At 45.5% G+C, this 13,243-nt stretch overlaps 1 protein-coding gene across 1 annotated transcript; it reads right to left on the reverse strand.

Moving 5' to 3' along the window:
• Positions 1 to 1,583: 1,583 nt before the first annotated feature.
• Positions 1,584 to 10,399, reverse strand: BHLHA15 (basic helix-loop-helix family member a15). The gene is made up of 2 exons (XM_083585433.1): positions 9,990 to 10,399; positions 1,584 to 3,372 (listed from the first exon to the last, which is right to left on the reverse strand). The coding sequence occupies exon 2, from the start codon at positions 3,295 to 3,297 to the stop codon at positions 2,773 to 2,775; it is 525 nt and encodes a 174-aa protein (XP_083441559.1). The 5' UTR covers positions 3,298 to 3,372; positions 9,990 to 10,399; the 3' UTR covers positions 1,584 to 2,772.
• Between the last annotated feature and the right edge of the window lie 2,844 nt (positions 10,400 to 13,243).

Genomic DNA, 13,243 nt, shown 5'->3' on the forward strand with positions numbered 1-13,243 from the left:
TATTATTATTACCACTAATACATATAGCTGACAAATGAAGAACCAGAAGTTCTCTTTTCCTTTTCCTTTATTTCTCTTTCTCTTTTTTCTTTTTTTTCTTTTCTCATCATCTGTTTTCCCCTTTTCTCTTTCTGGTGTGTTTTTTTGTTTAGATTAGCTTTTTTGCCTTGATCAAAATGTTGTTGTTGTTGTTGTTTAGTTGTTTAGTCGTGTCCGACTCTTCGTGCCCCCCTGGACCAGAGCACGCCAGGCACTCCTGTTTTCCACTGCCTCCCGCAGTTTGGTCAAACTCATGCTGGTAGCTTCGAGAACACTATCCCACCATCTCGTCCTCTGTTGTCCCCTTCTCCTTGTGCCCTCCATCTTGCATAAAAAAATAATATATACGGTATATATATATTCATAAAAAATTCATAAAAATATTCATCATATATATATATATATATATATATATATATATATATATATATTCATAAAAATATATCTGACATTAATCTCTCTTCCAAAGTTTAATAAAAACTTTTTTAAAAAAAATTATATGGATGTGGGGGGAAATCAGTTACTGAGAGAAACCCAAACCGACAAATTTACCCATTCCTAGCAGCAGTGGGGGGGGCAAGGATCCTGCTCCAACTCCTGTTAGCCCCAGATGATGGGACTTGTAGTCCAGTAGAATCTGGAGGACCACTGCTTCCCCTTCCCTGGACTAGAGAAGATCCCGCTTGGTCTTGCAAGGAGAGCTGCCTATAAACCTGTTCTGTTATCCACACTGGTGCAGAGTTTGAATCTGTAGTTAACTCGAGAAAAGAGTGATGGCAGGTTAAAAACAAGAAGAAAACAAAACCGATTCTTGATTTAATAATTCCTTTCATCCTTTTATTATACTTCACAGTACAAAGGGCTTTATTTGTCAACAACACTGGCTCAGAATTAGCTTAATTAATCACTCCCTTGATTCCCCATTCCTCTTCTGATCACAGAAGCCGCAAGAAAACACTAGTTAGCATTATTTACCACCACCTACAGTTTATAAACAGGGGAGCACCTTGTCCTTTCAGGACTTAAGTCGTGCTAGGTGCTGTACACAGGTAAGTACAAAAGGCCTATCTAGCATCACAAACTGACCGCAGGGCAGATAAAACCCACTGTTAAGGTCCTGGTTGCTTTAATTCAGTTAACATTGTATGCAAAACTCAGCAGTAGAACACATGCTTGGCGTGCAGAAGGTTCCAGACTCAGACATCGGCATTTCTAGGCATGGTAGGAATAGACCCTTGTTAGGAATGCTGGGTAGACCACACTGAGCTACATTGGCCAATGGTCATAACTGGTTTTTAAGGCAGCTTAAAGAGATTTTTGACAGTGGGCTCAGGAGGTGGCAGGCTCCTCTTTGGATGTGTTCAAGCACAGAAGCATAGGGACCTGCCTATTGTCAAACCAGTATTGTCTACACTGACTGGCAGAGGCTTTCCAAGGAACCCGGGACCACCTGCATTTCAAGCTACCCCAGAGATTGAATGGGCATCTGTCAAGGATGCTGCTATGGTATCCTACAAAACAGATCCTCCATCGAGCACGGGGGGGGGGGGGAGCAAATGACCCCCCCCCCAAAGGTCCTTTCCAACTCCATGTTTCTATGGATGGAAGATCCTACAAGTGAAACTGCCTTACATTGAGTCAGACCAGTGTTCTGTCTGACCTCTTTTGTCCACACTGAGCTCTCTGAAGTCTCAAGCATCCCAACTTCATTCTCACTCGACATCTTTTTAAACTGGGATCGGATCTGGGCCCTTAGCTCCTCTCTCAGCTGGGCCTGTTGCATTCATCCTGGACTTCTTTTTCTTTTCTTTTTTTGGCAGGACAAAAGTGATTTCGTTTCAGTTTTTAAAAAGTTCACCATAGGAACAAGTCTCTTTGTTTTTAAGAAAAAGGAAGATGTCCCCAAAACGGTTGAAAACTAAGCAAATACGACTATGAGCTAAAAGCTGGCTTAGAGAGAGAGAGATGGGCCAAAGGAACAGGTGTATACAACACAGGGAAATACAGTTTTTAAAAATACGCACTCTAATGCAGCTTCCATGCACTTATTCCTAGCATGATAAAACAACTGGAAGGTGGTAGCTTTGCCTTCACTGGAAGTTTTTATACAGCCATCTGTCTGGGATTTCTTAAGCTGTGATTCTCGCGCTGTAGAGGGTTGGACTAGATGACCGCTGGAGTCCCTCAAAACCTACAATTCTATCCTACTGTGAACTGAAATCTCAAGTGTCTACTGCACACACAGTTCCGTACTGCCAAAACAGAACCACAGAGGTAAAAGTGATGCCACCAAATGTTCATGTGTCAGCATGCTCAGAAGGTTTGCTGAAATGCAAAAAATAAAATAAAATCCAGCCCAAAACCCCTGAATGGACCACCTCCTACCACCCCAAAAAATATACTCCAATGAGGGCTGAGTATGTTCAAAAGCCACAGAATTTTAGTTAGAAAAGAAAACAAAAAAATCTGTGAATGGAGGTGGTGGCGAGTATCATGGCCTTCTGGGGGAACAGGAGAGCTTTTGCCTTGCAATGTGTTTGGTCACAGAACCCACTTGTCCATTGCATAATCCAGCCTCAGAATTGTTCGGTGTGAATTCACAGGTCTTTTCAAACAAACAAAGGGGAGCAAACATAGCCTTCCCTAAATCCTTTCGCCACGCTGTTTGATTGACCCTTTTGGGTCTTTCCCTGGGAACAGGAAACACAACCAGGGAAGACCCTTGTCTACCCTCTAGCTGCCTTGCCTGAAGCTGTGGATCTGGGTGGAATACTTCTGCAGCTGCCCCGCGGGATCGTCATCTTCCCCGCAGTGCTGCTGGTAGTGTTCGTACAGTTTGGACCTGCTCCCCGCACCGGGGGCCTCGGCGGCAGGGATGTGCCCGTTGGACATCCGGAGAATGGTTGAGGTGAGAGACTTAATATAGTTCTTGGCCAGGGTGAGGGTCTCGATTTTGGAGAGCTTGTTCTCCGCCCTCACATGGGGAATGACCTCCCGCAAGGCCTGGAAGGCGGCGTTGAGCTTGTGCATGCGCTGCCTCTCCCGCTCGTTGCTCTCCAGCCTCCGCAAGCGCCTGTCTTTGCTACCTCCCCAAGGCAGTTTCGCCGGCCTGGAAGGGCTCTTCGGGCCCTCATTGTTCCTCTTCTCTTTGCGCCGCAAGCATTTCCCGAGTTCCTCCCCGTCAGGGGCTGGCTCTTGACGCAAGGTGTCTTCGGGGATGGTGTGCCGACGTTTCGCACCTTTGCTTTTGGCCTTCATCGTCGGCGCGACACCAGGAAACCGGATCCCAGATCTATTTCCTTGTGGAAGATGATTCTGGCACCAACCAAAGGGCTGTTTTAAAAAGAAGACACTAAATTAGTTGCCAGCAGAGCCGGAAAATGCATTCTCATCAGATGTCACTCAACAGGGGTCTGTCTGGTTTAGAAATTCAGGATATAGAGGCAGTGGAGTCCTGAGTGTGGTGGAAAGGATTGTCACTGCAAGGGTGGATCTGACTTTTGGAATGCAAAAACATGGGTGGGTAGGCTGCATTTATTGCACACCTTTTTGTTGTTATATGCAGGCAACTCTCTACTTGTGCCTGACTGCACACATGCATTGTGCGGGGAACCCGGAAATGGCACGAAAGAGCTGGAAAGTCTGTAGCTCATGAACAGACACTACCCAGAGCCTGAATAAGATGGCCTCTTCGGGCTCTGGGGAGGGTCTCCTCACAAGCTGGAGGCGCAGCAGGACTTTGCTGAGGCTGCTCAGCCTCCCTGCCTAACAGCTGACACGTGGGGTAGCGCAGCAGCCACCACTTTCCTGCACATCAGCTGATAAGCCTGCATGCTCCTCTGGCATGCAAGGAGACCCTCCCTGGAGAATGAAGAGGATGTCCTATTTGGGCGCTGGGAAGGGTCTCCTCATGAGCCATAAGGGCATAGTTGCCAACTCCCTGAGGCCCTGGGCACCCAAGCACCCACAAAATCCCCCATGAAGGGGCCAGGCACCCACAAATTTCCATGCCAGGGTCATGCACACTGCATGACACTCACAGCCCCAGGTACCCACGGTCGCTGGGCCATGCTGGCATTCCTGCATGAAGGTGTCTCCAGGGTGCTCCCCACTTATGTGCATTTCACTTATATGTAGGGGCCTGGAACGTAACCCCCAGATAAGTGGGGAGTCACATGTTTGCATATTCCTTTTGTATTATTTGTTTATATAAACCGGTATCCGTAAAAAAAATATAAAAGCCAATTTACAATAATAACACATAAAACTGTGCAGTTTAAATCAGAAATCAGCAAACTATTGTGGGAAGGTGTACTCTTAATTGCCTGAACAGGCCTGAAGGAACTGAGAAGTTTTCAGCAAGCGCTGAAAACGAAGGCGCCTGCTGAACCTCTCTTGGCACAGCATTCCACTGGCCTGGGAGAAGGACATGAAAAGACTCACATCCTCGTTATTGTCAAATGTGGAAGTGATATATATTTTGTAATGTTTTGCTGCTGTTGTGACCCGCTTTGTTTTTTTTTTTTTTTTAAATAAATTTTTATTAAGATTTTACAAAAAGGAAGGATAGAAATTCTCAAAATAAAAAGCCATACATTACAGAAAAAACAAAACACACAGAGATACAAAAAAAGAATCACAATTAATTAACAAAAAGTTAAATTAAACAAAAAACACAAAAATAAAAACAAATCCATTATTCCCAATAATCTCAAATTCATATACTTATGTTCTTGACCTCCTCACGCCTCCCCACTTTTGTATTCCCATATAAAAATTTAATTCAGCAAATTCTTACCCTTTTTCAAGTATTTTAACTTTATACCATAACATATTATACATCAATATTTTTAACCATTTATCAATACCTTTTTTACATAATCTTACTAACTTTTGTCACTAATTACCACTTATTACCAATCCAGGCATTTTTAACATTCATTAAGTTTGTAGTATTTCTGAAGATAGTCTTTAAATTTCTTCCAGTCCTCTTCCACCAACTCTTCTCCCAGGTCTCGGATTCTGCCAGTCATTTCCGCTAATTCCATATAGTCCATCAGCTTCATCTGCCACTCTTCCAGGGTGGGTAACTCTTGTGTCTTCCAATACTTTGCGATAAGAATTCTTGCTGCTGTAGTTGCATACATAAAGAAAGTTCTGTCCTTCTTTGGCACCAATTGGCCGACCATGCCTAAGAGAAAGGCCTCTGGCTTCTTAAGAAATGTATATTTAAATATTTTTTTCATTTCGTTATAAATCATCTCCCAGAAAGCCTTAATCTTTGGGCATGTCCACCAAAGGTGAAAGAATGTTCCTTCATTTTCTTTACACTTCCAACATTTATTGTCGGGCAAATGATAGATTTTTGCAAGCTTGACTGGTGTCATGTACCACCTGTATATCATTTTCATAATATTCTCTCTTAGGGCATTACATGCCGTAAATTTCATACCTGTGGTCCATAACTGTTCCCAGTCAGCAAACATGATATTATGACCAACATCTTGTGCCCATTTTATCATAGCAGATTTAACTGTTTCATCCTGCGTATTCCATTTTAGCAGCAAGTTATACATTCTTGAAAGTGTTTTAGTTTTGGGTTCTAACAATTCAGTTTCCAATTTTGATTTTTCCACCTGGAAACCTATTTTTTTATCCATGTTATAAGCTTCTCTTATTTGAAAATAGTGCAGCCAATCTCGCACCTTATCTTTTAATTTCTCAAAACTCTGCAATTTCAATTTGTCTCCTTCTTGTTCCAGTATTTCCCAATATTTCGGCCATTTGGCCTCCATATTGGACTTTTTAAGTGCCTTTGCCTCCATTGGTGACAACCACCTTGGGGTTTTATTCTCCAATAAGTCTTTGTATCTTAACCAGACATTAAGCAATGCTTTCCTGACAATATGGTTTTTAAATGCTTTATGAGCTTTAACCTTGTCATACCACAGATATGCATGCCACCCAATGTTGTGACCCGCTTTGAGCTAAATTTGATTGTTGGAGAAGCAGAATGCCAAATATTAAACCCAAAGCTAGAAAACTAATAAAAGCAGGGAGAGGGAGCTGGGATAGAACGTCCCCCTGCTATGCTTTGCATTTTGATTTGGATGGGATTTCTTGCATGGAGTATTAAAAATGGCAACCTCCCCCTTCTAGCTCTCTTGCCTGCTTGGGAGCAGTACCACTGATGGCTCCTGTGTCTCCCAGCCCTTTAAAGCCAGGACAGCGAAGAGCCGGGAGAGCCCAGGCGGAAAAAAACTGTTTCATACTAGTAAAATACTGCAGACCCTGAGCCCGTCTATCCCACCTCCAGGCAGACAACAGATGCAGAGCCAATGTTTATCTTTCTCATCTGCACCTGCCATTCCTCAAAGGGAGCTCAGGCAACACACTTGGACTCAACCTATTTATCCCACTCACAACTCTGCAAAGTAAAAGAGGTTGGAAAATACCCAATTGCCCAAGAACCACCCAGTGAGCTTCATGGTCAAGCAGAGAGCTGGACCACATCTGCACCTCCAAGTCTCTCACCACTCTCACCCAGGGATGGAGAAGCCTGTGGACGCTCTAGGCATCTCTGGACTGCAGCTCCCTTCATCCCCGACTGTTAGCCATGCTTGTGGGGGATGATGGGAGTTGGAGTGCAAGAACACTGGGAGGGGGGCAACCAGTTCCCTCCCATCCCTGCCATAAAGAACCCCAACCTGAGATGGGAAAATCTGATAATGTCCGATTTCCATTGTGAAGAAGGGTTAGTACCAGAACCTCCCTCTCCCTGGGTGCAAACTGCAATAGCAGAAAAATGCAAGCAGCAGATCAGCATTTCAGAATTCTAATTCAACACCTGGACATGAGAAGAGTCTGGAGGATCAGGCCAATAGCCCATCTAGTCCAGCATCCCGCCCTTACAGTGGCCAACTAGATGCCTGTGGGAAGCCCGTAAGCAGGATGTGAGCAACAGATCACTCTCCGTTCTTGCAGTTTTCAGCAGCTCGTATTCAGAAGCATGACTGCCTCTGACTGACTACTGGAAGCTGAAAAGCTCAAATTCAACGTTTTGCAGACTTTCTTGAGTAATCTTGAGACAGAAAAAGATTACCGACTTTCTAGATCAGGGATGGGGAACCTGTGGCCCTCTAGATGTGGTTGGACTTCCAACAGCCTCAGCAAGCATGGCCAACAGCCAGGAACAATGGGACAATGTCCAACAACTTCTGGAGGGATGTGGGTTTCCCACCACTGTGTCTAGATCCAGTTCTATTTCTATGATACTAACAGCATCCTTAAAAGGGGTAGATTGGTAGAACTAGATGGATGAGCTCATAATTTCTAGAAGCAATGGAGCCATCAAGTTACTATGACCCAAGCCTGGTCTCTGGAAACATTTGCTACATATGAATCCATGTTGGAGAGAATGGTCTTCACCATTGAACAACAACCAACACTAAGGAGCTATATTTGAGAGGAGGGCTGTAGCTAAGCTGTAGAACATCTGCCCCACATGCGGAAGGTCCCAGGTTCAATCCCAGTCATCTCCAGGTAAGGCTGCGAGAGACTCCCTGTCTGAACACCTAGAAAGCCACTGCCAGTCCGTGTAGACAACAGTGAGTTGCATGGCTCTGACTTGGTATTAAGGCAGATTCCTGTTATCCAAACAGTTGTGTATTCAAGGTGAGGTTTTCAGGCAAGGAGGTTAACTCAGACCATGCTCAACCTCTTTGAGAGGCAAAATGCCATTAAGGGTGGGAAACTAAGCTATATATATTCTCTATATAGAGCAGAGCAATTAAGCCATTTGACCCAGCAGAGATTGATTAAATACTAGCAGCAACAAAAACAAAGCAGGCAAGTTCATATGCTGTCCACTTCCTAAGTCCTCAAAGGTGAGCAGTTGGCTGCAAGAGGCATCCAACCCCAGCTATCCAAGGATAGGAGATCTTCCCATACTGTTCCAAGGTTGCTTTTAACTTAGGGTCCGCTGCCCCTCTCCTCCAAGCTTTATTCTTTATCTCCAAACAGCACCATAAAATCATAGAACTGTCGGGTTGGAAGGGACCACAAGGGTCATCTAGCCCAACCCCCTGCAATGCAGGAACGCGGGACTTGAACCCAGAACCCTGAGATGAAGAGTCTCATGCTGTACCGACTGAGCCATTCTGGGTTGGTACCTCGATAATATATAACACATGAGCACAGCAAATACTCAAGTATGTATTAAGTATGTTCAACAGGCAATTGCATTGGGCTGCTGAAATATACTCAGAGTCGCAAAGTGATTTCATGCTCTTTATTCAGCTCATAGTGGTGAGGAGGAATGAATGAATGCCCCCTCAAAGTATCTGCTTTATATACATTATTTACACAATGGGCTGCACATGACTGGCTAATTCCGGAATTCTATTGTAAGCCAATCAGGTTGTGGATTCACTTCTATCTGGAGCATGATTGGGTGGTTCCTGCCAACCAGTCATACTGCTGCATTGTTCTAGGACCAATCAGACTGCTGCTTCTGAATCCTATTGCTCTAGGACCAATCAGACTGCTGCCTTTTGGATCCTATTGTTCTAGGACCAATCAGACTGCTGCAGTTTGGATCCTATTCAACTCAGTACATAACAGCTGCAGTTCCCTGCTGAGTGCACATGGTGCGGCAGAACAAGGCGCAGGGAGTCCGTTGGGCATGTCTCCTGCCCTCTCTCCCCTCTTTAGGAAGGTGCCTTACGCCACATGAGACCAAAGGCTCTACTGAGCTCAGTACTGTCTACATGACTAGCAGTGAGTCTCCAAAGTTTCAGACTGGGGACATTCTTCAAGATACTTGGAGATGCTGGGGAATTAAACTATTGGCCTTCTACATGCAGAGCACGTGTCCTAGCACTGAGCCCTTCCCCGTGCTAGTAGTACTCTCTTTTCATGACTTAGGTCCCCATATGCATTGTACATGCCAAGCACCATCAGACCACTTTACAAGGGTCCCCCCAGATAATCCTGGGGGAAACTGAGTTGTTAAATGTTGTTAGGAAACCCCCATTCGCCTCGTGGAAATGCAGTTCTCAGAGTGGCTTAAGAATCATTGCCTCTTCCCAGGGCACTCTGGGAAATACAGCTCTGCGAGGTTACTAGGGCTCTCCGAACAACACTCAGCACCTTTAAACTACAGTTCCCAGGATTCTTTGCAGGAAGCCATGATTATTTAAAGTGGTATGGTGCTGCTTTAAATGAATCATGTACAGTGGTACCTCGAGTTAAGAACTTAATTCGTTCTGGAGGTCCGTTCTTAACCTGAAACTGTTCTTAACCTGAAGCACCACTTTAGCTAATGGGGCCTCCCGCTGCTGCTGCTGTGGCGCTGCTGCACAATTTCTGTTCTCATCCTGAAGCAAAGTTCTTAACCTGAGGTACCATTTCTGAATTAGCGGAGTCTGTAACCTGAAGCGTCTGTAACCCGAGGTACCACTGTAGATGGGACCTTACGCTGCTGCATCTGCATCCCCAAAGATCTCCAGCAAAAAGCTACATACTTGAGAGCCTCTTCTTTCTCACTATTCTGTTCACATTCCACTTCCCCCTCCCCAAGGAGCCAAAGGGTTGCATGCATAGCTCTCCCCTCCATAACTTGTCATCACAACAACCTTGTGAGGTAGGCTAGGCTGAGAGACAGGTCAGGCTCCTTGGCGATTTTGGTCCCAAACTCTTAATTAGCTACACCACACACTGAGCCCTGGCAAATTTAGGACCAGTAAAAGATGTTCCTGATCCGGAACGAGACCCATTCTAAAAGAAGAATGGATTTTTAAAAATGCAATGTTTTGCACTGATAGTTTTAAGAGCATTTGTGTCAACAACCCCCCCTTGATTGCTCTCCTGTTCAGATTCCAGTCTTTCCACCAGGATTTTCGATTGTGAGCGGTTCTGAATAAAATATAAAATATGGGGCGGATACCTACCCAGCAATGGGGCAGATGACGGCAGCAGCATCCTTAACTCCAAGCTGGTGTGGTCGGTGAGCAAGGTGCTCACATGCAGGAGAGCAAGTGCTTTGAATTCCTCTGCCTCTTGCAGACTGCTTACCGGGGCTAGGACACGTCACTTTAATGCACAAACAGGTGAGAGAGGAGGAGTTTGGCTCGGTCAAGTCTTTTGCAAATAAGCCAAGAGGTGTGTGTGGCAGTTGTGAAATTATAAGAGTGTTTCGCCATGTGGCTGAAGCTAAGCAAGGATTATGCAGTGTGGGCAGGGATCGCAGAAGCAACATGGGCAACCCCCCCCCCCGTTTGCTGCACAAGAGAGAGTGGGCAGCGGAGGGGGGAGGCTGGTGGCCTTACAGCCATGAAATGTGTTGTTGTTTCTCAGCCAGCCAAGTGAAGCAATCAGGGGTAGGTCAGCCTGACACACACCACACCCTCCAACATTTCTCCAATGAAAATAGGGATGTCCTATTCAGTAATATCCTGCCAACCTAGCAGTTCGAAACCACGTCAAAGTGCAAGTAGATAAATAGGTACCGCTCCGGCGAGAAGGTAAACGGCGTTTCTGTGCGCTGCTCTGGTTCGCCAGAAGTGGCTTAGTCATGCTGGCCACATGACCCGGAAGCTGTACGCCGGCTCCCTCGGCCAATAAAGCGAGATGAGCGCCGCAACCCCAGAGTCGGCCATGACTGGACCTAATGGTCAGGGTTCCATTCAGTGATAATAATAATAGTAGTAGTAGTGATCATTCTCATTCTTATTCTTATTCTTTATACCCCACCCATCTGACTGGGTTGCCCCAGCCACTCTGGGCAGCTTCCAACATCTATAAATACATAATAAAAAATCAAGCATTAAAAAACCTTCTCTATACAGGGCTGCCTTCAGATGTCTTCTAAAGGTTGTAGAGTTATTTATCTCCTTGGCTTGGGGTTCGCATAACTCCATACCCTCCAACATTTCTCCGATGAAAATAGGGACGTCCTAAGGAAAAGCGGGACATTCCAGGATCAGATCAGAAACCGGCATGGCTTCTGTTAATCTGGGACTGTCCCTGGAAAGTAGGGACACTTGGAAGAAAGATACACACACACACACACACACACACACACACACACACACACACACTTTTCGCTTTCTTCCACATAGAAAAACTGCAAACTGTCAGGGAACCTGCACACAAATCACACACGAGTGTTACTCTCTAGCTCAGGCATCCACCAACTCGGCCCTCCAGATGTTTTGGGACTACAACTCCCATCATCCCTAGCTAAGAGGACCAGTGGCCAGGGATGATGGGAATTGTCCCAAAACATCTGGAGGGCCGAGTTTGGCGATGCTCTAGCCCATTGTGGAAGCAGCTATCAATGCATTCTTCCATCTCAAGCAAGGTATACCATTATTATAAATTACATTTGTATACGGATGTGTAACAACGTGCTTCCAACATACGTAAAGAGAAATGGGCGTTACTCATATAGAATGAATATATGGGTAATGTGGTCGTCATTGGCAACCCATCCATTGGGTTGTTCAGGTTCAATTCAAGGCGCTGTTCTTACCTGTAAAGTTGGAATGGGGAACTTGCAAGTCTCAAGATGCTGCTGGACTCCACCTCCCACCATTCCTGACCACTGGCCAGGCTGGCAGAGGCTGATGGGAGTTGGAGTCCAATAACCTCTAGATAGTTATAGGTTCTCCGCTCCTCGAGTGAAGCCTTAAATAGCTAGGGACCTTAAAGTAGAGTGGGTCGCGGGTGGCACTGTGGTCTAAACCACTGAGCCTCTTGGGCTTGCTGATCAGAAAGTTGGCAGTTTGAATCCCTGCGACGGGGTAAGCTCCCATTGCTCGATCCCAGCTCCTGCCAACCTAGCAGTTTGAAAGCAAGCCAGTGCAAGTAGATAAATAGGTACAGCTCCGGTGAGAAGGTAAATGGCGTTTCCATGTGCTGCTCTGGTCTCGGTGTTCCGTTGTGCCGGAAGCGGCTTAGTTAGTTCTGCTGGCCACATGACACGGAAAAACTGTCTGCGGACAAACGCTGGCTCCCTTGGCCTGTAAAGCGAGATGAGCGCTGCAACTCCGGAGTAAGCAGGACTTCAGGCTTGCAGAATTTACTTCTATCTTTTATGAATTAATTTATATATATATATATTATTATTAGCCAGTTCCACCATCTAAATCCAGATGCAGTGGTTTGGGCGGAGCCACAAGTAAAATGATGGACCATGGAGGAGAGCAAATTACTGACTGCATCCCTCGAGTCACATACACTAGAACACCCTGTATATGAAAGTGTTAAACCTACATTACCTGCATTACTTATTATTAGTCATTTTTTCTTCCCAGAAATGAACTCAAAAGTGATATACAAAAACAAAGATTAAAACAAGAATGAAAAGAACACAACGCACTCATGCAGTCATGAAAAGGCACTGGGTTCCCCTTTTTTATTCTGCTCTTTTATATAATTTGGCTGCTCTCGTATCTGGTCTCTGGGTGTTTTGATCTTTTATTAGCTACTTAGAATTTTTAACGAAGCTGAATAAAGCTTAATAAACAACTACCAGACTCTTAGAAAACATCTAAGGCAGCTCTGTTTAGGGAAGCTTTTAATATATGATGAATCATTGTATTTTAATATTCTGCTGGAAGCTGCCCAGAGTGGCTGGGGAAACCCAGCCAGATGGGTGGGGTATTATTATTATTACAAAGTGTTGCTTTCAGGTGAAGCTACATCTTCTCACCTGTCAGTGACAAAGCTGGGTGCTCCCTGGAGCTCAAATGTGCAACTGGGTAAAGGTAAAGGGACCCCTGACCATTAGGTCCAGTCGTGACCGACTCTGGGGTTGTGGCGCTCATCTCGCTTTATTGGCCGAGGGAGCCGGCGTACAGCTTCCGGGTCATGTGGCCAGCATGACTAAGCCGCTTCTGGTGAACCAGAGCAGTGCACGGAAACGCTGTTTACCTTCCCACTGGAGCGGTACCTATTTATCTACTTACACTTTGACGTGCTTTTGAACTGCTAGGTTGGCAGGAGCAGGGACCGAGAAAAGGAAGCTCACCCCATTGCGGGGATTCAAACTGCCGACCTTCTGATCGGCAAGTCCTAGGCTCTGTGGTTTAACCCACAGCACCACCCGCGTCCCCTCCAAATGTGCAACTAGTTGAGCTCAAATGCTCAACTCCGACACAAGCAATCCGTGCCAGAGTACTGGAGAAAAAGCAACCGCAGC

The sequence above is a fragment of the Podarcis filfolensis genome (genome assembly GCF_964270895.1).
Source record: "Podarcis filfolensis genome assembly, chromosome: 14".
Lineage (NCBI taxonomy): Eukaryota > Metazoa > Chordata > Lepidosauria > Squamata > Lacertidae > Podarcis > Podarcis filfolensis.

What these genes read in the sequence shown, in the direction of transcription:
- BHLHA15 (XM_083585433.1), bottom strand. Translation starts at nt 3,297, where the DNA reads ATGAAGGCCAAAAGCAAAGGTGCGAAACGTCGGCACACCATCCCCGAA.